Source organism: Perissodus microlepis, chromosome 11, assembly GCF_051167445.1.
Source record: "Perissodus microlepis isolate ML-2025 ecotype Zambia chromosome 11, ASM5116744v1, whole genome shotgun sequence".
NCBI lineage: Eukaryota > Metazoa > Chordata > Actinopteri > Cichliformes > Cichlidae > Perissodus > Perissodus microlepis.
In genome coordinates, this window is record NC_140471.1 from 9,111,040 (window position 1) to 9,134,668 (window position 23,629).

The following is a 23,629-nucleotide window of genomic DNA, read 5'->3' on the forward strand; positions in this document are numbered from 1 at the left end:
TCCTTAACCTCACATGGAAACTTGAACATCTATTGAAATAACTTAATTGGCTCTCAGTTCCACACTGAATTATCTTTAACTTCCTTCTATTTAACCCAGTGAGACCTCTCATGTCATCAGGCGCAGATCTTTTAACTACTCCTAACCACACAGCAAAGTGTGCTTTCAGAAACTGTGGTCCTGTTCTTTGGAACGATTTGCCCGCTGACCTGAGGTCAATTATAAGTGTGTTTACATTCAAAAGCAGATTCAAAACCCTTTTTACTTTCATAGACTTACACTGTATGTGTTTGTGTGTGCGTGTTCGCTTGAATTTAATGTTTTTGTAACGTTTTCTTTTGTTGTTTTTATTGCCCTACCTACAGATCCGTGTAATTTTGATGTCTATCTTTTATAGGAAGCACATTGAGTTTACGTGTACTAAAATGTGCTCTATAAATAAAATTCCTTGACAATTCATTGACATTGACCTCTTGTGTTTAAGTTTACAGTGTTCACATCAGTGCCAATCAACATTTTGTAGTCCAATTTAAGGTATTTTAAATATGGCTTCAACACATTTTAACCCTTGCGAAAGTCTTCTAGGTTATTCTTGCCTTCTCTGTGCAACTTGGTTGGATGCGTTCGTTGTGTGTTGCTGTAGTGTTTTTTTGGTCACATGACAGATAAAAATTCTGTGAATTAATCTGGCTCTGAGGGTAATATTTCACGATATTACACCAGCACCCATAGTTTTGAAGTCGGTGTGTACCTTCAGTGGAGGTGTAACAAGGTGTATGCAGAAAACTCCGCAGCGGTTTGTGAAGCAGCACCCACTCCCCGAATTTAGCGGGCGGCGCTGTAATATTAAACAAGCTTCCACCGTGTCTTTGCGGGGTTGTCTGCCATCAGAGGAGATCAGTTGGCTAGCGGAACAACAGCAGCAGCAGCAGCAGCGAAGGGTTCAGATTCAGAGCCCGAGACCGAGATTTATCACTGTATTCAGTCCTTATCTGAAACCGAAGGTAAAGTAGCCGTTCTTTCAGCGTGGAGAACCGGCTTATCTACGATAATGTGCACGGCAGGCTGAAGTCAGATATGTATCGTGGATGTGAACTCAGGAGTCTAAGCAAACCGTAGCGGTGTTAGCTGTTAGCTAGCTTGTTCGGCGGAAACGGATTTGTCGTGGATTAGCTAAAATGCTTAACGGTGTAGGGCATCGCTGCTCAAATCTTAAACGAGTTGTTTGTGTGTGTGTGTTTTTCTTTTTAACAAAATAGGTAGATTGGGATAGCAGTGATTGGCTCATTCGGCCGACTAACAAAAATACTTTTAGTACATTCAGTTAAGCGTGTACTCGTGTTTAGCTTTAAGCGTTCCCTGGCATCAGTAGTTTCCTTTAAGAATTAGCTACAGAAAAGGATTAGTTTGAACAACAGTGGGGGGTGTCTTAGCCTTTTGGTGCCCACCATCATTACATTCTTTTCTCACCATTGATTTGGAAGTTCCTATAGGGTTCCCGTAGGGATAGAGATGTTTGTGTAAGACATTATGTAACGAGAAGACATGTGCTCGTGTTGTTATTTTTGTTGCTACCCAGAAAAGTGTGTGTGGTGGTTGTTGATGGGCAGATCAGTCAGTAGCTAACAGCTGCTGTGTCCTAGCCCGTGACCGTCCAGTTCATAATTACTATGTGCAGACAGGCTTTCTACGGTGGGCACAAAAGTCTGCCAGCCTCTGTCAAATTATTGTTTAAAATAAATCATTAGTTGTTCAGCTGTTTGTTTAAGTGAGGCAAAGTAAACAAATTTACACATGTTCCAATTTAAAGCTATTCCATGAGTTTGATCACCTGTTCAGTGTCCCGTACCATACAATAATGCTAATTCCTTGTCTCCACAGGTAACTGGTCTTTTATGGAATGACCACCTCGCAGAGATATATTGAATCCAAACCAGCGGGTAAGTTTACACGCTGCTGTCACCATGCATAAGCCCTGCATCATTTCCACATGTGTTGATGTTCTGCTCTGCTGTCGTTGTCCCTTTTCACAAATGTGCATTAGCCCGGTTTGCTGACATGGAGTGGCAGACGCCAGCTGTGTCAGAGAAGTTCCAAAGCCGTTTTGGCCGCCGGCCCGGAACATCAGACAGCGGGGACACTGGTCTTGGCACATCAGCATCTGACAGTGCAGAAGGTGATGACTTTTGCTTGTTCTTCCTCTGCCTGTAGTGCCTGTTGTGTAACATTGTTTTGAAGACTGTCTCACTGCAGTGACCTGAACACATCCATTAAACAGTGTTGGGTTTGTTTTTCTAATGGTTGTGCCCCCTTAAACCTCTGTTCTTTAAAATTGCTCACTAGAAAGTTGAGCGCAGTCATAAAATATTTAAATTAGGTAATGCTTGGCACTTAACAATTTTGGGGAGATGAAGCTGGAACACACTGTCTTGTCCATGGTGTTGTTTCTAGCTCTATTTATAGGGTGATAAAATGTTCATGATTCACCGCTGATGCCTGGGACATTTACAGAGATACTCCCCAGCCAAAACTGACCCAAGGTGCAGCTTGTACTGCTCCAGAGTTGAGGTTAAGTGAGAGGAGATGTTTGAATGCCAAGGCTGTACCTTGCCTGTGGCGGGAATATCACTGCTTTCACATTGTTATGTTTAAAATAGGAATCTCCCAATGGTTTGATAGCTTGTGTGTGCATGCACTAGTGGAAAAAATAATGGACTGAAAGGCTGTGTTTAATGGATGGCCAGCTGGGATGGGTGGTCCCTGTTTCCAAAGGAAACATTACAAAATAATAGGCTGCAGAGTAGCAGCACTATAGGCTTTGGGCTGGTATTTATGGGTGGATTGCCAGGCAATTGTCAAGGACAAGGAAAAATATTAGTGAGGTGATGGTGTCCCAGCACACTGAGTAAACTGATGGTTGTTTTGGTGCTCTCCCTGTCACTATGGTGAATTAAACAATCTCTGCTCCTGGCTTTTTATCAGTTAGCTTTAAGAGAACCTGTGGAGAACTCTTTAAAAAAAATCTATTTAACCAGGAAAAAATGTCTTCAGAGTGTCCTGGCCAAGAAAGACAACAGTACAGTCGCTGGAGCATAAACAAATAACACACAAGCAAAGATACAATAAGAAACAACCAAAACGTTCAAACTTCCAGTAAATACCAGTTATTAGTGCTAGTAGATGCATGCGTTCTGTCTTTGAAATAAATGAAAGCAGATGCCATTGAGGTGGCCAGGGTTATCTTACACCTCCTGAACATGTTAATCGCTGAGCTCGGCGCTTGTAAGACAATATTCCTATAACGGTCAGAGCTGTATTCAAGCGAATGGTTGGCAGGCTTGTTATTAGATACACTAATTGCTAGTTTTGCATTATTTTGTCCAACCCTCCACATGTTCATGTATTGAGTTGTCTTCCCTGAGCAAATTTCATTTATAGCAATAGTTGTAAGCTATTACAGAGCTAAACTAGCAGCACTGACCCACTATACAATCCTGAGTAGTTTGAGTGCTTTTCTGGATTTTTCTCTGGAAGTTTTGGTTTCCTGCCTTGGCTCATATCATATTCTCAAGATGTCAGTTTGTTACATTGAATAAAGGTGAAATTAAAATACAAAAGAGAAGTCTCCAGACATTGTTGGGAGAATCTGGTTAAACATTGTCTACAGTTTTGTGCTCTCCTTCAACAGACAGTTGTCCACTCTGTTCTCACATAGGCAAACTTGGAGCTGGGAGACTTTTCATTGGATGATATCTAGAAACGTTCCAGGCTATAGTGCATGTGGGAAACCGGCTTTAATATATCCAGTAATGCAGCTATTAGGCTTTTTTCCAACCACCTAGACTGATGGCAGTGCCTATAAATATAGCAGTTAATTAGGGTTTGGAATTAAACTGCTTCCAGTTTAGCACCAGTATCAAATTGTCCAGTCCATTGCATTCTTGTGGCTCCAAGCTGATCAGTTCCTTTTAATCTGGGCCTTCATGATTTCCTGACTTTTGCATATTTTATAGAGGGACATCAAACTCATGGAAAAAGGTTTTTGCACATCATAGTCACACACAGGCCTTCTAAAAAAACAAAACTCTGTTTCTAAACTGTGCTCAGATTCAGGCATAGTAAAACCTCTGTGTCTAAGCTGAAAAACTATGTACTTGGATGATTGATCATGAATCAATGAGGGAATTGATAAAGAATCAGACCAGCAGGCAGAAGAGATAATGACATTGTTAACAATGATATCTTATAAGTGTCTTTCACTAAAAGCTACGATAATGAGTTTTTAGAGTCACCGTGAAGTGGGAAATACACTAGATTTGGTATACAAATGAACAAGTTTTGGGTTTTTATGTCTTTGGGTAGGAATGTGTGTTGAGCAAACATCTAACAAAGGTTGTTCTTGCTGAGGAGTTCAGACATGTTCTAGCCAGTCGTGATTCAGTGGAGCCTTGAGGCTTCTTTTATATCAGATGTGTTATGTTTAAAAAAAAAAAAAAAAGTTTGTTCTTTTTTCCCCCCCCCACCCTATTTTGGCATGTTTGCTGTTTATTTTTGTGTGCAGTGATTATTCAGGGTGTCTTAATTTAAATCAGTTCTGGTTTAAACTGGTAAGAGGTAGAAGTATCCCATTCAGTATTTGACTTTGGAGGTACACGTGTGATGTGTGGTTCAGTGGGAGGAGGCAAGGTGCTTAAATAAGCGGCACCCACAGATTGCTCTGTAACTTGAGAGGTGGGCTATAAATACCCCCTAACCTTTCCTGCGTGTGCCTGTTTGTATGCGTTCGTTCAGGGCTCGGTAAAGGCGAGGTCTTCTGTTGGAGGACAATACGGCTTTGGGCTTGCTCGTCGGGCGGCTGTCAGTCTTGGCTTCACAGGTTGTTCTGTTGCTCTCAGGAAATGCAGAAGACTGTTCTGTGTTTTGATTTAAAGCGTTCTGCCGCTCTGCTCACTTCCGCTCGTTGTTAGAAAACATGCCACAGCCTCTAACACGTTTGCTGTGTTCGAGTGACTGCCCAATTTTCAGACTTCAACACTTCTCTGAGGTTCGTAGTGCTGGTAAAACAGTTGTGTAACGTGTGTTGAGGATTGTGGAGATGGCTGGTGTTGGGTTTTCCTGTGTTCCTAAAGTCATTTATTATCTCTGAAGCTTCCAGATTAACATTGCTGTATGTGCTTGCTTAGTAAAGTGGACTCTTGTGTTTACTGAAGCTGTAGTATGCCATGTGTGTTGTCAAAATTTTGCTAATTATAGGGGCTGAACTTTTTGTCTGCCCTTCTGCAGTAACATATTTTTATAGTGGGTTATAATTGTACATGTTTTAGGCAGGTATCAGCAGGTTTATTAACACAGCGAACACAGGAAATGTTTGTCATGTAACACGGAGCTCTAATTCTGTGCAGTGCTTTAAGTCTATTATAAGCCTATTCCCTGAGTTGAGTCAGTCAAAGCCATTTAATTCTTTCAGCGGTGACACCTCATCATCAAAGTAGGCCACCAGTAAACCCTGCTGCATCTACTTTACACTGCTGACTGAAAATAGAGAAAATGGCCTGTGGTAGCGCTCCAGATATTCTGCACTGATTTAACAGGGAACATTTGTAGAGTGAGAGAAATCCTCTTAATGTTGTTTCTAATGTTTGTCTTCTTTTATTTTTTTAAAGATTTCTGCAGTTCCAGCAGCAGCCCCTCTTTCCAGCCCATCCGCAGTCAGATCCCCATACCCACTGCACATGTCATGCCATCCACGGCCGGAGCCCCGGCCTCAAAGCCCCAGTCATGTGTCCAGGAGGACTGCCTGTCCTCAGCTGCAGGTCACAGATCTTCCTCTGGCTCCAGAACCCCAAGCGGCACCACGTCAAAGTCCTCCTCTCTCTCCAAATCAGCATCGTCGCCCAACTTGGATGCTGAAGTCGGCGTGGGAGGAGATCCCGTCGGGGTAAAGCCCGACTGCCTGAGTCGATACCGTAGTCTGGTGAATGGGCTGGACCACTCGCTTTTCCCAACAGACCATACGCGATTGGACGAGGGCCACAGGTTTGATACTCCTGCTGTGGAACCTACACTGAATCAGTCAGCCCTCCTGGGTGGGTTATGCCCTGACATGAGACTCCGGTTACAGACCGGGATTAGAGACACTCCAGACTACGTGTCTGAGGCCTACAGAGGAAGTTTGGAGCACAGCTATAAAGTTCTGCCTGAAGCTAGGCCTGGCGTTCCCGGGACTGCAGAAGCCTCTAATCAAAGGGGCGGACAGCCTGGTGTGGCCGGATCTGCTGGAGTTTATACGAGTCCTCTTAGCCTTCAGACGCAGGCTCTGTTGAGAGAGCACGCAGGTTCCAAAGGTTATGAGCCGCTGCGGCAGGACAGATGCAGTGAACTTCCAAGCTGGCAGCAGCAACAGCAGCATAAACAACTGGAAAGCTTACGCTTGCAAATGGAACAAATGCAGGTATGTATCTCAATATAAAACATCTACTGCTGCAAGATTGTTGGTAAAGAAAGTGAGACCAACAAGTTTGGATTTCAAGTGTATCTTGTGACACTTTTTCCACACAATATATTTTGCTAGGTGGCAAAACAAAAAAGGCAGCTTTAAATGGGTTCAGATGTATCTGGGAAAATGTAAAAAACTGAAGATTTGTGGAGTAGCTGTTTGTTTGTAAAGATTAAAACTTGGCAAAAGAATAGCTTCTATACACAATGTATAGATTTTCCCATTTCTTTATTAATTACATATCAAATGTGGTCTAATACACATTTCAGTTTATTTTAAAACAGGATTTTAAACAGATCAATAACCAAAATGTAAATTTCAACTACTTCAACCAATTATATGCTGTCTGCAGATATATTTAATTATTCGATCTTTTGTTAACACTGACTTTTGTTATGTTTGGGAGCAGATGCTGACCGAGCGCCACTTTGAAGTGTGACTTTTAGCAGTTTATCAAATTTTTGCTTACAAATGAACACTTAAGTACACTAATGCAGTTTTTCTGGAACTAACACTGAACAAAAACAAGCTAAACCTGATCGTATTGAGAGGTAATTATACTATATGAACAGGCTGTACAACCTCTTGCTGATTCAAAGCCGAGATCGATGAGCTGCATTCACTCATTTCTAATACATAACGTTATTTATTGTATTTTAAATGCTTAGATATAATTTTTTGTGTCCTTTCCCAATAAGCGTTTTTGTCCTCAACATACATAGCCTATTTGACATTAACAAAAGAAGTAGATGACAGGCTGTTTCTTGGGAATATATTTGTTATGCCAGTTTATTTGTTCTGTCACTGTCAGGTGGCTAGCTGTGTGCAGATTTAAACCTGTTATGTTGTCAGCATAAACATGGCATGTGTGGCTCTAAAAATATAAGTATTTCATGTAAAGATGTTGGCACTAAAGCAGAAATCAAACAGGTACCAGAGCTTATTTATTGATCATAAGAATACTGATCAGCTCCAATGTTACCAGTTGTACTATTGGCAGTGAACAAATAAAGAAACTTGGTGTCATTTACTATTGTTTTATTAATAATATATTGTCCAGTTTGTATTTCAAACTTTATAATTTGGGGTTTAGAATCAGAAGTTCATCTTCCCTGTTTCTATATGTGCGTGAAGGCCATTGGCAGCTGCAGCACAGTGTAGCACGTACAAAGCTAAACAATGAATTGTGGTTCCTAAAGTCATAAGTACAAGTCTTTTGCATATAAAGGCAGAAACTCCAGCAGTCTGCCAGTAGCTTGAAGGGTTAATGATTAAAAGTAACCGTTTTGTCCTGAGTGCACACATGCATGAAGAGCATCACTATCATTGTCTTTGTCCTGAATCCTGTTAATTTGTTTCTTATACAACATCAACAGTTAAAGCACAAATCACCAAGTAGTGTTGATAAGACCAGTAGTACCATTACAACCTTAACATTAGTCATCTAAAGTTTTACTGGAAAACAAACACTGCTGGCACTGCTAATTATTTCATAGCACAGTGACCCATGACCATGTGATTTGACAAAAAAGTAGTTGTTACTTTAGTGTTGCATATGAATAATTGAATGTGTCTAGAGGTTATTCATGAGGTGTTTGCAGTACTCGGTACTTTAAAGCACTAGATCTGTTGTTGCTAACTCCTGAATTGTGTGAAAAAGTGGAAAGTATGCAGGTGTGTCTCATCACTTGTCCGCCACTGTCAGTTAACACTGACACTTAATACATTTCTCCCTCTCTTGTTACAGCTAATGGGTGGAGGAATGGGTCAGTACCCACCTCTATACTCAACACCGGTTCACTCTGAGTCGGGCAAGTGGGACGCGCTGGTCAAAGCCAGCGAGAGCCTGCTAAAGGAGAAGGAGCTTATCATTGAGAGGTAAGTGTTTGTAATGGGTTCACTGCTTTTATTAAATTACCAAAACAAAGCTTTGTGAATGTTTGTGTTGTTGTTGATGGTTGGACTTGGTTGTGATCGCAGACAAAAGCAGCACATGGCCCAGCTGGAGCAGCGTCTGAGGGAAAGCGAGCTGCAGGTTCACGGAGCCCTCCTGGGCAGAGGAGCTTCTTATGGAGATATGTATATGCTGCGTCTACAGGTTAGTAAAAACATGCTCTGCCTCCAGAAAGCAACGCTTAGGACTACTATACTGCTGTCATGTTGATTAACTGCACCCATATCTTACTCAGCTGAGTCTTTGATGTTGACTTGCAGGAGGCTCAGAGGGAGAACGCATTCTTGAGGGCGCAGTTTGCAGAGCGCACAGACTCTGTTGTTCTGGAGAAAGCAGAGGCAGAGCGCAGACTCGCGGCAGTTGAGGCTGAGATGCGGCGACTGACCGAGAATCTGAAGGAAGCCTGCGAGAGGCACACGGAGGAGATGAGGAAACAGGAAGAAAGGGTTTGTGCTTACCCAACACGTCCTTATAAGAGTCATGCACACGAGAACCACAATATCGAGACTGAAATCTTTTAAACCCTAATGATGGCCAATGCAATGGTTGTTTTTTGTTGTTGTTGTTGTTTTTTTTAATATATAAATAAAAACCCTGCCAAATACTTTGCTCTAGCATGTCCCAGTATTTGATATTAGCTAACAGCAGAGCAAAACACTTGACGTCCTTGAGCCCAAGGACATCAAGTGGGAACAATATGGTGTAGATAAAAATCGGTCAGGGTTAATCACTCGAAGCCTGAAGTACGCTTCCTCTTTTCATTAAACAAACTTCTTTGAAACTAAAAAGTAACGATGGGTTTGTCATTTTCCTTTATTCATCATCAGATGATTGAGAAGGGCTGTAATCAGTATTGAGCGGCACATTTGGAGAATGTTATCAAATTAACGTGTGTTTATGTTTGCAGATCCGCAGTCGAGACAAGCACATCAGCAACCTGAAGAAAAAGTGTCAGAAGGAGTCGGAACTGAAGAGGGAGAACCAGCAGCGTATTGAGACTCTTGAGCGCTACCTCGCTGACCTGCCCACCTTGGAGGACTACCAGAACCAGAACAAACAGGTTAGGACACTAAACCTTAACTCCTTTTCGTTTGCTCAGGTGCACATGTGTTAATCATTGAACCTGCTCATGTTTGTTTGCTTTTTTAAAATAAGCTGTTGGAAGCTGAACATCAGGTAGCAGAGCTAGAAGGGAAAGTAAAAGAACTGGACGACTGTCTGGCGACGACAAACTCGCAGCTGAAGGAGAAAGACGCATACCTGGAGGAGCAGAAACGCAGGGAGAGGGACCTGCTGACCACCATTACTGAGTATGTGTTCTCCTCTCTGTAGGCATGTTATTTCTCCTCGCTCTCAGTGTAAAAAGAAAACACAATAACTGTGCATAATGAGTGCTCTGCGTTTTTATTTTTGTCTTCATCAGTATGCAGCAGCGGGTACAGCAGGGCCTGGAGGATGGAGCCAGACTCCCTTCTCTGGATTTCGAGAAGCTTAGAGGAGAGAACAACAGTTTGAAAGAGGAGCAGCAGAGACTCAAAAAGGTCTGCTTGGTGTGGTCTTACATGTGCAAAGAAGGTTCACCTTTTCAGATCAGGGCAGAACACAAAGACAGGATTCGAAGTGTAAATATCACTGGATAAACTAGAATAACTAAGGACTATTTGTATGTAGGTTTATTAAAAAGTAATTTCTATCCCAAAGTAAAGATGCAGAAAGAACCCACTTTGTGCATTGACCTCAGATGACTCCTGAGCTTAGAGGAAGTTCATGTTCAGATGAGTTAGATTTACAGAGAAGTGTGTATTTCTCTGGGAAATGACTGTATTATGTGGTTTACAGCATGTTCTCTGTAGTGTGTACCGAATTTGCTGTGCTGATGTGTGCAAGTTAGATCAATAACATGGAAAATATCCAGCACACGCTGGTCAGTAACGCCTCATTGGTGCTTAAGTTGGTGTTGTTTTAATGCTCATTTCTTCTCTTTGCAGGTTATTGAGAAGCAACACAGGATGATGGAACAGCTTGGATCACAGATCCAGGTGTTTATCTCTTCACAGGGAATCTGAATGCGTGCGTGTTTGCTGTTTCTGTAGCGCGCAACATTTTTAATTCTTTTTTTTTTTTTCTTTTGCAGGCTTTGGAGGTGCAGATATCTCAGGAAGAAAGCAGCTCTCAGGCTCTCAGAGAGGAGGTGCTGGCCAAAGAGCAGAACGTGTTAGAGCTCCACACAGCCATGAAGGAGGTGAGCTATATTAACCACCATCTCCAAAAAAGCACCAACTTTCTCAGTTTCTGTTTAATTTAGAAATCAGACCTCTGAGTCCTCAATAAAGCTCGACAGCTCCTAACACCGATGCCGATCATTGTGTTGTAGCTGTCGACCCAGAACCAGGAACTAATGGAGCAGAATTTGACGCTGCAGGAGCAGATGAGCGATCCAGAGCAAAAGTGCACTAACCAGGCTTCCTCTGTCCTGCAGCCAGCTGGGGCTAATCTCACAAAGAGACTGCATGCTGAGATTGCTTCCTGCCTCAGTGACCTGCGCTCACTGTGCAGCATCCTAACCCAGCGAGCCCAGGGACAAGACCCCAACCTGTCCCTGCTCCTTGGCCTCACTTGTAAGCACTACTCGAGTTTTTATTTCTGACCTTCATCTTTTTCACTGTAGTGTTGAATTTGATGTTTAAATTAAATGTAATGGAATGAGATGAACCAATTATGCATTGTTTTTCCAGCACCCCCATCCGTGGCGGAGCACGGCGAGGACTGGATGAATCCTGAGGTGCTGCAGAAGAAGCTGGTCGAAGTCCAGCAGCTCCGGCGCGATGTCGAGGAGCTGCGTAACGTAATACTGGACCGTTACGCTCAGGACATGGGAGAAAACTGCATAACTCAGTAACCTCGACAACCAGCCACGATGGAGGAAACTTGCGGGAACCTCTTCATCTCGGAGGACTCTTAACAGGCTTTTCTTCCACGCTTTGTTCCTGAATGTCAGAGGACTGGACTATAATTTCCTTGAAACGAGGACAAAGGAAAGCCCATATGGTTTAGCTTCTACTTCTCGACTGACTGCATGTCGAGTCTCAAGCCTGCCTGTAGCTCAGAGCCCCCACCTCCCCGCCCCCATCCCAGTGAGTTCATCTATTTCAGTCCAAGGGCTAACAGAAAATAACTTACCTCTAATACTTGATCCTTAAGCATTGTGTGTCTGTGTGTTTGCGTGCGCACGTGTGGTTTTTTTGTTTTTATAATAATGACGACATGATGCTGTCAGTTACCAAAACAGTCTTATACTTTTTATTCCACTTTGGTGGAAAACTCTTTGTGTAGAGGTCCTGCAAATATTAACTTATTTAAAATTGAATTTCCCTCCAAAGGGGAATTATCTGAGAAGTAGTTGACAATCAACTGAAAATATTTAACCTTTGCTTTTTTATTTTTGCTTTTTTTTTTTTGTTCCTTTTTTTTAATGACTTTGCAAAGAAATGTTACTAATGCGCCATTTGAAATGGTGAACACTGTAATACTGGACTCTGCTGTGAGGTATGAGGCATAATAACTAAAAGAGGTTTAATACCAAATCAGCTTCTCACACCAACAGGCCTACCGTATACCAAAGAAACACCGGTCGAAGCAGTCGTGCAGGTGTGCGAGCACTCCTCGCTGCTGCAGGCTTCCTCCTGAATGAATTACCAACATGTGCCTTTCTGTCGCGTTTGCTACTGCAATGCTAATTTCATCCCAGACCAACCACAAAGGGCTGATTGCAGCTGACTCTTCCAGTATAACCGTTCACTCAGTGTGTCAACCAGTAGGACAGTCAATACATTCCCTCTGACACTGAATGTAGTAGGAAAAAAAAAAAACGTGTTGCAAAGCTCGAGTTGGCCCTGGTAGATGATTAAAACACGGTGAAAGTCTGAGTAGGATTTAGCGTAGATTTCATGTCGATGACAGCAGACTCGCATTCAAGCAGAGCGGTGAACTGTTTGAGTAAATGTATGAATGAGAAACAGTATTAATCTTCAGTATTATTTATTGTTATTTTAGGGTTTTTTTGTTTGCATTGAAAACTCGGTGTGAAAGTTTTCTGGGTCTTCCTAACGTGTTGTTGCTGTAATAATGTGCTAACGTGTCTCAGCAAGCATCCACAGTGTGCAAAGGTCCCATGAAGTGTCTGTTAGATTGTATTATTTCTTTGTGGTTTGAGGTGTGATGAGATGGGATGTTCCTTCAGGCGTTTTGACTGTGGAGGTGACTGTGGAGGGGTTGGCTGGATCACCCCATAATCACGGGTCACATCGAAGTGAATGGAGTTTTTGTATTTGTCCTGACGGTGAGATAAGCCATTTAAAAGGGGAAAACAAAACGAAAAAACATGACACTTTATGGGAAGAGAAAGGGATTTTAACATAAAAATATGCAACAATGACTTTTATTATTCTGAACACCACCCAGGGACACACAAGCCATTTTTCATTTCATGGGACCTTTAAACTTGAGTAGCACAAGATTTCTCTTTGAAAAGTCGGGCTCCGCATGCCTTAACATCTCAAATGTTTTGCAAAAGGGAAAAAATATGTTTATATTTTCATACTTTTGTCCTTGTTTGTATTTGCATATTTTAGAAATAAAGATTTTCGACACTTGGTTTTGTTTTAATTGGTCTCAGATTGCTTTTATTTGTTTAACTTTGCAGAGAAAGGATGAAAAGACCAGACTGTTCCTGCAGATGTGTCAGCTGCACATTCATAATGAGTCCAGGGAAGAGATTGTCATTTAAAAGACACAAATTAGGAGATTATGTCCTACCGCCAGCAGCCTGAACCTTACTTTTATGTTTACTCAGAATTCTGACCGTATCATCCAAGTGTTGCAGCAGAAACTGAGACTCATCAGACCATGCAACATTTTTCCAGTCTTAATCGTAACTTCAGCGTTCTGGTCTCAGCTGACAGCAGCCGGTGTGGTCCTCACCTGCTGTAGCCCACCTGCTTAAAGGTTCTGTGTGTTAAGAGATGCTCTTCTGCATATTGTGGTTGTAACAAGTTACTGCTCCTTTCCCATAAGCTCTAAGCAGTCATTCTGTTTCTCCTATTTCACCCAGAGAACTGCTGCTCACTGAACGTTGTCTCTGAACTTTAGAGATGGTTGTGTGGAAAATCCCAGCAGACCAGCCCATCTGGCACTAACCGTTCTGATGATCTGTTTGAACTTAAGCAGGTCAGCTTGACCATGTCTACATGCACTGAATTGCTGCCATGTGATTATCTGATTAGATATTGGTGTTAATGAGCTGTGTCCCTGTTAAGATAAGAGCAAAGGTATAAGAAACAAAAGGAATAATGGCTCATTGTGATTTTATTTCAGTGTCATGGGTTTGTGAATGCTTTTGGCCTCACTGTCACAGAACACAGTCGTCATTAATAACATTAGTAACACCTTTACTTCTGCTCACGCTCCGCTCTGCTGTGAACAGCACTGATGTAACAAGATAAAAGTAATTCTTTAATCTTTAACAGCTTTGTTGACGTCGGCCAGTGAAGGATCGGGCTTCCTCTGTCGCAGCAGTAGAGTGGCGTTTGTCACGATTCCACGCGACTGGAGCGTCTGACCATCATCATCATAGTTGCACTGTGGGTATGCGCTGATGATGTCATAACTGGGCACACCGCCCCTTCTGTAGTGCAGCGACAAACAAACAGCAGGCTGGGTCACGTGATTGTAAAAGCAGCGGTGCGGTCAGTGCATTGAGATGTGTCCTCACCTGTGTTTGTCCAGGTACCTCCGCAGGTCACCGACTGTTTCCGATGGGGACATTTTCACTATGTAAGTGTGGCTCCCGTCTTCTGACTTCACCTTGAGAGTGATGACATTACAGGCAGGCTGGTAGGCGCTGAAAGCCTGCAGTCTGGTGGCAGCCATGACGCATTATGGTTGTTAGAAAAATGTGGGTGAAAACTGGAGCGTTGCATCACAAACACGGTCACCAGCTGATGGCTGCCCTCATTTTCAGATCAGCACATACAGTAATCTCTACAATCTGGACGATCAGTGGCCAAATCGGGATTTAAGCAGGTCTTACATCAAGTGTGGTGTTCTTAAATTCCTTTAACCCACTTTGTACTTGTCATTTTTTCCATGTGGTATTCATTTGGTATGGCAAATGTTTTTAAGCCATGCTTATTTGCACAGCATGAGTTTGTGATGACTGACACCCTCTGGTAAGTCTGTTAACTGGCAGATTAGACAAATATGTATGCTATACACATAAAAAATAAAAGAGAACATTTGGTTTACCTCTCAGTACTCGCTTGCAGTGACGGTGTATCTATCAGTATCACTGAACTGCTGCTGTCCACATCAGATGTACCCTGGTAGAAGCACACTGATTATCAGTGCTGTCTTAAATATACATGAGGACTTAACCATTAGGCCCTCTATAAAGACTTTCCCAAGTGTTGCTAAACAGAGAAACAGTGGAACTGAAATCAGAGATTTGTGCAGGCCTTTAATGACATTAATGACAATTAATGTTGATTTTGGCCTTCTGGAGCCTGGTCTTCACCAGGGGTGACTATGTTTTGGGGCACTGTCATGCTTAAAGACAAAGCAACAACCCAGACACAGGTTTACTGGTGACTGCTTGAGATTTTGCTCCCAAATCTTCACATATCCTTTTATCTTGATTTCTTCCACCTTGAAGAGATTCCCAGTTCCAGACACAACATAATACTGCCACCACTGTGTTTCATTGTGGGGACGCTGTTCTTTGCTTTATATGTCTCTCACTTCTTTCTCCAAACATAAAAAGCATCTCTTTGGCCAAAGAGCTCTAGTTTTGTCTCATCTGATCAAAGCATGCGCTACTAGTATCTAAAATCTTCCTCCAGGTTGTCCTTCAGTGAAGTTTGGCGTGAAGTTATCTGTTCTGCAGAAGTGGAGTTTTTCTTGTTCTGCAGCTTTGCAGTCCATTCCTGTGCAGGATTCTAGTGATTATCTTCTTTGAGACTATAATTCAGGACTCGAGTAAGTCTGAACGGATTTCTTTTGTTTTTGGTAGCATGCTTTCTCAGGTGACAGCTCAAACCCTTGAAGTTTTTATAATGTGAGAAAATTGGAAGCTAACTCTCAGTTTCAACTTCTTAGCTTCGAACATTACAACATTAAAGCTCATCATTGCACAGCAGTAGCGCCTGCTATGGTTTTTCAGGGAACTAATAATACTAATCCTGGTAATTTTTGCTTTTTTTCTGAAATAGTAATAATAGTTGATGCTTTATAAAGAAAACTACAATGTTTACAAATGTTATGTTAAAAATTCCTTGGTCTGTTTAAAAAAGAACTCAGAAAAATGTTGACGAAGCTTTTAAACTTTGTAGGGTGGCTGGTAATTTTGTCCTCATCTGTATATTTGTACAAACAGATAATTGCTGCTTCTCTACGACTCACCTGCAGCTTTGCCCTCAGCGAGTTCCTGATATCAATCACTCGGCCGGCCTTCACCACCAACTTCGGCAACTTGTTCAGAAACTGATCTGTGGTCAGCTTCTTGCCTTTGAATCAGAAGAAAACATGAGAATGACGGCAAAGTCTCTGAGGATCTGCACCGTGGCTTTGATCAGGGTGACGTTTGCAGAACAGACCGGGGAAGTGAGAACTCAGCGAGCTTGCTGATTCATCTTTGTCCCCACAAACTGCCTGTCCTTCACCAGGAAACGTTTCCCACGGGAGCCTAGAGTTGAATTCCTCGTATCGCCTGTCATGAAGCTGCAAAGAGAATTTTTGTGAAGACACTCGATTGTTCCCAAAAACAAAATAAGAAGAAGAAACTGAGACTCACCTCAAAAGGTACACCATCCGGAAATCTTTCTTGAAGCTCAGATGGAAAATAGCCATCCATTAGATCTTGCATGCACTGCTGCAGGGACCAAGAGTTGATTACTTTTAACCAAGGAAAGATTCCAGTTTAATAGAGACTTTGATTTTCCTTTTTTAGTATAGCTAACCTGGGTGCTGTGCTCCTGATATGAGCGGAAAGGACCATCAAACATTACAATGCCATTCCTGTAGAGCCTCAGTGGAATGGGATCCTTTTTTGCCAGCTGTGCTCCTGTCGCTGTCATTTGCACAAAAGACTCTCCTTCCCCTAGGAGGACGTTCAGTTCTCTGATCCTCTGCAGCACGAGATCAAAGTTTATGTGGAAGCCTCTGCCACCAGAAGTCTCTGCAGAAGACAACAAAACAAAACAAAAACAGCACAGCTTTAACATACAAAAGACACGGAGGGATTGCAGGTCTGCAGGACTGGTGGATCTACCTCGCTCTGCAGGATCACCAGAGTCTGTATCTCCCACCCAGATCAAACCATAATCGTTCAGAAAGTCCTGCAACAACGACAGCAGCTCAGTGAAACCTCCACACTGATAAAATCACGATCGCATACTTTATGAACACACCTTACTCACCTCCATCTCATGCACTTGATTTTGCAGTTGTTGGCACCGGCTTTCGAGATCATCTCTGCTCCTCGGGTCATGCATGCTTCCTAAATCCACACAATCATGAAAACGCTTTGATCGACTTAACATAAATCAAACTCAAGTCTGTGCCTGCTGTAGGTAATTACCTGACTTCTCCTGAACACTCAGCTTCTCCTCTAAATCTGAAATCTGTTTATCCTTGGGAGGAATGATGAAACCATAAAGTGAGGTTTAAATATGTTTAAAGGATGGCTAGCAGTTTTGGTATTCGTTGAAGGGGTTGCATGCTCACTTTGCGCTCTATCTCCTTTGCCTGGCTCCTCACTGTTTTCTCCAGGAGGGTCACTCGCTGCATCATGGCAGACATGAGGTCAAAGTTGGTCGGAGGACACCCTGGAAACCAGCAGTTAAGTATTAGAAAAATAAAACGTATAATCATTTTGTATGTGATAAATAAAAGAAGATATATTGACACTGGAATATGAAGCATTGTGTTAATGCCTACCTTTCTTTAATGGAGCTCCCGTATTTGAGGTGGAGGCTTCGTTGGTTGGAGTGTGAGAGTAATCAGAAGACTCATCAGCCAATTCAGCCTCAACTTCTAAAAACAAAAAGTTTCATGGTTATAAAAGATGTTTTGTTATTTTTTCAACTGAAAAAGTTACCTGATAAACGTATGATCAGTTTCTCCAGTAAGATATAATTGTTATTATTCATCAAATGTGAGGATTTGCTGCATTTTGCTCATCACAGTTTAAGTTATTTATGTTGTGGACACATGAATACTGTTAGATCTCCACACACTTTAAATCAAACAATCACAGTGTGACTAAAGTGCAGACTTTCAGCTTTAATTTGAAGGGTTTAAAAGGAAAGTAGTTCTAGTTCTAGCTGGGATGTATTTATTTATTCTGTACTTGTACTTTACTGAATTTGCAGCGCTGCTGGTGATCTGTGAGTGCATCGTTACCTTTCAGCAGATTCCTCCTGAAAGGAACTTTTGATTTGCTCCTGCAGGTCGAAGAAAATTAAGTGTGGCGACATGATTGATACGTTTATTCTGCACAATAAAACTACAGTCCAGTGTGGAGTTAATCACCTACCCTTGCTCTTTGTGAGCGCCCTGCAGAGGAGTGCGTTTGGTTTTCTTTAGCATCGACAAAGGAGAGCTCATTTTAAATCCAAAGCCTGAATATCCCACACTTATTTCTTCTTTGGACTTCTTTCTGTTCAGAGAATGAATTATAACAGAGGTTCGGAGGGATTTCCGGTGTTTTCTCAGTTTGTGTGGCGTCCGTTTCCAATAGCAACAATGTAACGTATTAAGTGAAGTCTGCAGAAGTGCCTGTTTCATCCAGAGGAGGTCGCTCTTTCTGTCCTCACTTTAAAATTATTAATTCATTTCCAAACTAAGTGATTGTAGTTTTTTAATGTGAGAAGTCATAAATATTTAATGTTTTATTCATCATAATAAGATGTATTATGAAATGTAAGCACTGGTGATGTCATGTTGGGAAACTAATGAGACAGAAAAACAAAACAAAAAAGCATTTTTTTTCATGAAAGATAAACAAACATTGATGAGTGGTGTTTCCTAAATTTGCCTTTACTATTTAGATGCTGTTAACCATGGATACTCAGAAATTATGACGGCAGCAACTAATCTTTGCCATAACATTTTTTCTTCCCAACTTTGTCATACAGACATACTGCTCAGGCGGTAGAGCAGGTCATCTACTGATTGGAAGGTTGGTGGTTCGATTCCTGGCTTCCCCTAGTCTGCATGCCAAATATCCTTGGGCAAGATATTAACCCCAAATTGCTCTCCGATGCATCCATCGGAGTGTGAATGTTACTTAGAAAGCACTTGTGCTTGTGCGAATGGGTGAATGCACAAGTTGTGTAAAGCACTTTGAGTGCTCAGAAGAGTAGAAAAGCGTTATATAAGAACCAGTCCATTTACCATTTATGGTAGAGGTGGGCAGATTGATCAAAATATTGATACCAAAGCTTGTATTGGTATCAGATCGACACTAGCGCATTAGATTGATACTTTTTTGCCCTATCCTCTAAGTTCAGTATGGAGCCCACTGAATTGTATTCAATTTTTTGGGAGAAAATAAAAAATAAAAACACCTTTTCTGTTGACTGCCACATTTATTTTATTTATAACCGATAGTACAGAAGTTGGTCCAAAGCCCTTTAGAGACAGGCACATTTACGTCACAGATCTCCAAAATAAAAGGTTTTGTTGTGCAAACAAATTACTGTAGAAAGTAATTAGTGGTTTAGTGATCATCTGTGCATTTAATGCACATTATTAGTCATATTTAAAGCACATATTCAACTGGATACACAATAAAATAGTACCTTCAGAAGCAATCTAATTACTTGTATAACCTAAGAATAAATCAGTGTCTAAGAATAATTCAGAATTAGTAACCACAGTTTTCAGTTTAATACACCAGTTTATGCTTTAATTATGAAACCTGAGACAAAGGCTTAATCATGTTGACCAGAATCCTCCAAAGTAAGTTTGTTTCAGTATTGTTTACACCATTGTTTCAGTCTCTTAACTACATAAATGCTGTCCATGTTATATTAAGCAATTAAAAACGTCACACTGGCTCTCCATACATCTGGATTAAATACAAACTCGTAATAGAGTTGCTTTTATATGACAGTTTTTTAATTCATAGTCCTTCTGTTATTGTGTTATTATGCAGAATCTAACAGGATATCAACTGAATAAGACCCAACTTATACAAAAAATGTGTTGTTACACTATTAACACATTTTGTGTGAATTTTTTACATAACACGTGTAAGAAAATGTGTAAACTTTGAAAAGATGTGTAAAAAAAGCTTAACACACTTGATGTGTTGCACAGTTGAACACATTTTGTGAGTTATTTTCAGAATCTAACAACAGGACCTAAAACTAGCAGCTCTGTAATTTGTTCATTACTTTGAACAAATACATTTTTTATGATGTAATGTGGACCAAGGCAATGTTCCCTCTAATTTTTCACGTGTCTGAGCGAACACACGAACTCCCTGAGCGGTCCCATGGACCACTGTGAGCAACAGCAGACGTGTGCACTGTGGTCACACCAGCATCAAATCCATCCAAGTTACATGGTTTATTAAAATAATTCAATTACAGCATTTACATTTATGTTAGACTACTTTTAATAAACTGCTCCTAAAACGTCCCCCCTTCCTAAACAACTAAATGCCATGTTGCCATATCATTTTTTGATTGGTCGACATGGTACATTTTTCCACCAATAGGAAAGGGTGGAGTTTTTTGGTTTTGTTTTTGCTCACAGGCGGAGAGTGCTTTTGAGCGCTTTCCTCATAAAACGCAGTTTTTACCGTTTCTTCCCACAGTAAATATAAACAACAATAGTATTCAGGAAAAAAGAACAAACACTGCATATAATTTTTTTTATCATAGCTCTGGTTTTACATGGCCTATCAACACAATTTAAAAACATATAAAGTCCACACTGTTTGTTCCGTCTGTCCTGCTCACATCTCCAATGGTTGTACACGTTGTCATTAACGTGGCTTCACTCCACATCAGCCACACCGCTTTGCTAGCTAAAATACCGGTGTTGGCACATATGAACGCTGTCATAGCCTTTCAACAATGTTGATTAGCTGCATATATACGAATGTGAATGCATCATTGGCTGGACTATGTGATAAGGTGGCATCGTTATAATCCTATACTGGAGCATCCAGTCACTTACTGACTAACACTGCAAAACAGAATTGTTAACGTACTTATTTTCATTTCAATTCAGGTTAGATTTTCTTTTGTGCGCAACGCAGATTTTCTGTGCTCGGAGACCGTGCCAGCAGTGCGCAATTGCGCACCTCGCAGCTTAGAGTGAACATTGGACCACGGTGTGTATGGTGTACTAAAATTCTGAAAGAAGATTCATCTTTTATTTCTTATTATGTATGGCATACCAATTACCGGCCCTGGCTATACTATAACCTTAAGTATACACACAGAAAACAGGCTTAATTTTGACATTTTAGCTAGCTAGTTAGCAGTGTTGTGGTAAGTGATAAGTATCGCTTAGAAATACTTATCACTGGTTGACATGAAATATATCTCATATTATATATACCTATATAAACATGCTCTGATATTGTTTCTTTTTTATGCAAAATGGCTGAACAAGTAATAGTGTTATTAAAAAAACAACAACTTGGCAGCAGGATTGTATGTCATGACCTTGCAAATTATCTCACTTATTTAGCCATGTGTTTCTTTTTTTCAGCACACAAAAATGACAACTTAGAATCTGTCAAAGTCCTTGTAACCACTTTTAAAGATGAGAAAGAAATTTGTAAAAACAATTCTTCATGTCAGCAGTGACAAAGATATCATTGGTCAAAGCCAAGCTCAGCACGTGGGCTGTGTGCTTGATAGGTTGCTGAAGTATAACACTGATTTCATGGAATTTATTGACGTTGACAGTGAGGTAGACATTAAGGACTTTGATAGATTCCATATCTTCCTGTCAGCCAGAGGACCACAGATGGAAACCTCTCTTGGGGAGACTAGTCAAAATCAGATACACTTCGCATTTCCTAAGTCATAAAATGTGTTTCAACAGTTATTAACAATTAGTCAGGATCAGATTTATTTGCCAAGTAGCAACTACAAGGATGAAATCAATTGAATTATTATTCAGAATTTATTTTAGTCTCTCTAAAAATCTATTTTTAGCTTCCCTGTCTCCAAGACTGGAACAAGTATTGCACCACTTTGCAGTGATCCTGAAGCATCATCCACAACACACCAACCGCAGGGGATATGCATTGGTGATCTAAAGAGTGCAACCAGGCAGTATCACTTTATTGCCTATCTATCTATCTATCTATCTATCTATCTATCTATCTATCTATCTATCTATCTATCTATCTATCTATCTATCTATCTATCTATCTATCTATCTATACATACATATATATATTCTTCCTCAGTTCAGCAATCTGTATGTAAGGATCTGGTTCTGTTGATACAGAAAGAGAAAAAAGGGTGTATAATCATGTGTAAGCTACCAGAAAAAACCTCAGCCAACTTATTTATTATAAATGTTACAATCACCATACACACTTTTAAAAAAAACTGCATTCATGTATTGTCTGGACATGATTATTTCAGAATATATATGATAATTGCACTATTTCAAAGGTTTATCAGAATCAGAATCAGAATACTTTATTGATCCCTGGGGGAAATTATTTTTTTGTTACTTTTGACATTTTAATAATCTAGAGAGCTAGAACGTTAGCCACATATGAATTTTGTTTGAGTCTGTCGAATAGAAATTGTTTTGATATATAAATTTAGTAATATAGGCTTGGTTAAAATTGACTTTAATAGATTTTAATTTAAAAGATTCTGAAAACTGTCGTTTATTCTGTTTGTAATAAATAATAATATGCCAAGTATAAAATGGATCAATAAATGTATACTGTATATGTACACACATCTTTTTCTCATTTCTTAAAAAAATGAAATTTACATGTTTTACTATGTTTTATCTTTGTGTCAAAATAACACGTCTTTGTGTTGACTTACTTGACACAGAAGATGTGTTAAAGGAGCAGACACATTATTTTGTGTTAAAATTGACACGTGTTGTCCCTGAGCAGATACAGCACATGTGTTAAAATCTAACACCATGTGTGAATTTTAACACATCACTTCTAAGAGTGCTTGAAATACGCACGCACACACCCCAAAAAGGGTATAAACTCGCCATTGTATCGGGTCAGTAGTGATAAATGATCACGATGCGTTTTTATTGCTTTTAACAATCACGTTGTTGTTCAGACCCCACGTCACCGTGGCCTGTTTATATTCCGCGTCTCGCCGCTAGGCGGCCCGGCGCAGGCTCGCTGTGGGCAGACAGGGAGGATGCGGAGGCCTGCCAGTCCCACAACAACAACACATCTATCATCCACCCGGGGCGACTAGGCCGGTCCGGGCTATGGCTGCACCTATAGCACATTTCGACGACGACTGGCCGAACCTGGGTGATCCGAGCATGGTGTCACAGGAAGGGCTGCTGCCGCAGAAAGGCCGTGTCGCCGCCGCCGCCGCCGCCGTGAGCGAAGCGGCGCCCGAGTCGCTCCTGTTTGGCGGTGATGATGATGATGATCTGCACGACAGCAGCTTCTCCCCTAGAGAGAACGCGGGGTTCCGGTCCATGGAGGATCTGGTGAACGATTTCGATGAGAAGTTAACCACGTGCTTCCAAAATTTTGACGCCAAGACGGAGAGCATCGCTCCCGTGGCCGTGATCGCCGAGGACACGCTGCTGGAGAAAGACGAGTGAGTCCACGGCCTGTCTACGGCAGGCTGCGTGTTTCCCATCCAGTGTGCATGTGGAGGCTCCAATACAGTTTAAAAAACACGGAAAGACATGTTGGGAACATTTAAAATAGGAAGTAAAGACATCGACACATCACCTGTTATCAAGATATTCAAACTAAACTTTAGTTCAGATTAATATTATGTGCCCTATATTAAAGATCGATATTGGCCGATACTCGCAGTTGTTTTATTTTTAACCCATTTCTAAAATCAACATCTTTGTGATATTTTTAAGAGATACATTTGTTGCAAAATAACTGCGATATTATATTTAAAGCTGGTTAAAGT

General features: G+C 41.1%; 2 protein-coding genes across 5 annotated transcripts; one reads left to right on the top strand and one right to left on the bottom strand.

Annotated features, from left to right (window-relative positions):
- The first annotated feature begins 877 nt into the window (after window positions 1-877).
- cep85 (centrosomal protein 85) lies at window positions 878-13,115 on the top strand. Of its 3 annotated transcripts, none has more exons than XM_084942820.1 (14): window positions 878-1,004; window positions 1,882-1,940; window positions 2,045-2,176; window positions 5,664-6,451; window positions 8,244-8,374; window positions 8,477-8,594; window positions 8,711-8,896; window positions 9,358-9,510; window positions 9,606-9,760; window positions 9,874-9,991; window positions 10,439-10,489; window positions 10,585-10,692; window positions 10,825-11,068; window positions 11,186-13,115. In XM_084942820.1, exons 2-14 carry the CDS (start codon window positions 1,901-1,903, stop codon window positions 11,347-11,349), a joined length of 2,388 nt encoding a protein of 795 aa, XP_084798946.1. In that variant the 5' UTR covers window positions 878-1,004; window positions 1,882-1,900; the 3' UTR covers window positions 11,350-13,115. The 3 variants fall into 3 exon arrangements, with proteins under 3 accessions (XP_084798946.1, XP_084798947.1, XP_084798949.1); XM_084942821.1 differs by having other exon boundaries at window positions 10,930-11,068; XM_084942823.1 differs by lacking the exons at window positions 878-1,004; window positions 1,882-1,940; window positions 2,045-2,176 and adding an exon at window positions 2,187-5,044.
- Window positions 13,116-13,796: 681 nt separating this feature from the next.
- On the bottom strand, window positions 13,797-23,374 carry ubxn11 (UBX domain protein 11). Of its 2 annotated transcripts, none has more exons than XM_084942826.1 (15): window positions 22,998-23,374; window positions 18,040-18,162; window positions 17,907-17,947; window positions 17,442-17,537; window positions 17,229-17,329; window positions 17,083-17,134; window positions 16,922-17,001; window positions 16,774-16,840; window positions 16,463-16,680; window positions 16,297-16,371; window positions 16,100-16,223; window positions 15,906-16,009; window positions 14,754-14,827; window positions 14,221-14,364; window positions 13,797-14,133 (listed from the first exon to the last, which is right to left on the bottom strand). In XM_084942826.1, exons 1-15 carry the CDS (start codon window positions 23,339-23,341, stop codon window positions 13,962-13,964), a joined length of 1,815 nt encoding a protein of 604 aa, XP_084798952.1. In that variant the 5' UTR covers window positions 23,342-23,374; the 3' UTR covers window positions 13,797-13,961. The 2 variants fall into 2 exon arrangements, with proteins under 2 accessions (XP_084798952.1, XP_084798951.1); XM_084942825.1 differs by having other exon boundaries at window positions 16,297-16,374; window positions 22,998-23,372.
- Window positions 23,375-23,629: the final 255 nt, after the last annotated feature.

Excerpts from the sequence above, each read along its gene's own strand:
- cep85 (XM_084942820.1), top strand. The coding sequence starts at position 1,901 with ATGACCACCTCGCAGAGATATATTGAATCCAAACCAGCGG. Across the intron at positions 9,992-10,438 it reads AGCAGCAGAGACTCAAAAAG|GTTATTGAGAAGCAACACAG; the intron begins GTCTGCTTGGTG and ends TTCTCTTTGCAG. Across the intron at positions 10,693-10,824 it reads TCCACACAGCCATGAAGGAG|CTGTCGACCCAGAACCAGGA; the intron begins GTGAGCTATATT and ends ATTGTGTTGTAG.
- ubxn11 (XM_084942825.1), bottom strand. The coding sequence starts at position 23,341 with ATGGGAAACACGCAGCCTGCCGTAGACAGGCCGTGGACTCACTCGTCT. Across the intron at positions 16,010-16,099 it reads GCTGAGTTCTCACTTCCCCG|GCAAGAAGCTGACCACAGAT; the intron begins GTCTGTTCTGCA and ends TCTGATTCAAAG. Across the intron at positions 14,828-15,905 it reads CGCTGAGGGCAAAGCTGCAG|GGTACATCTGATGTGGACAG; the intron begins GTGAGTCGTAGA and ends TGCTTCTACCAG.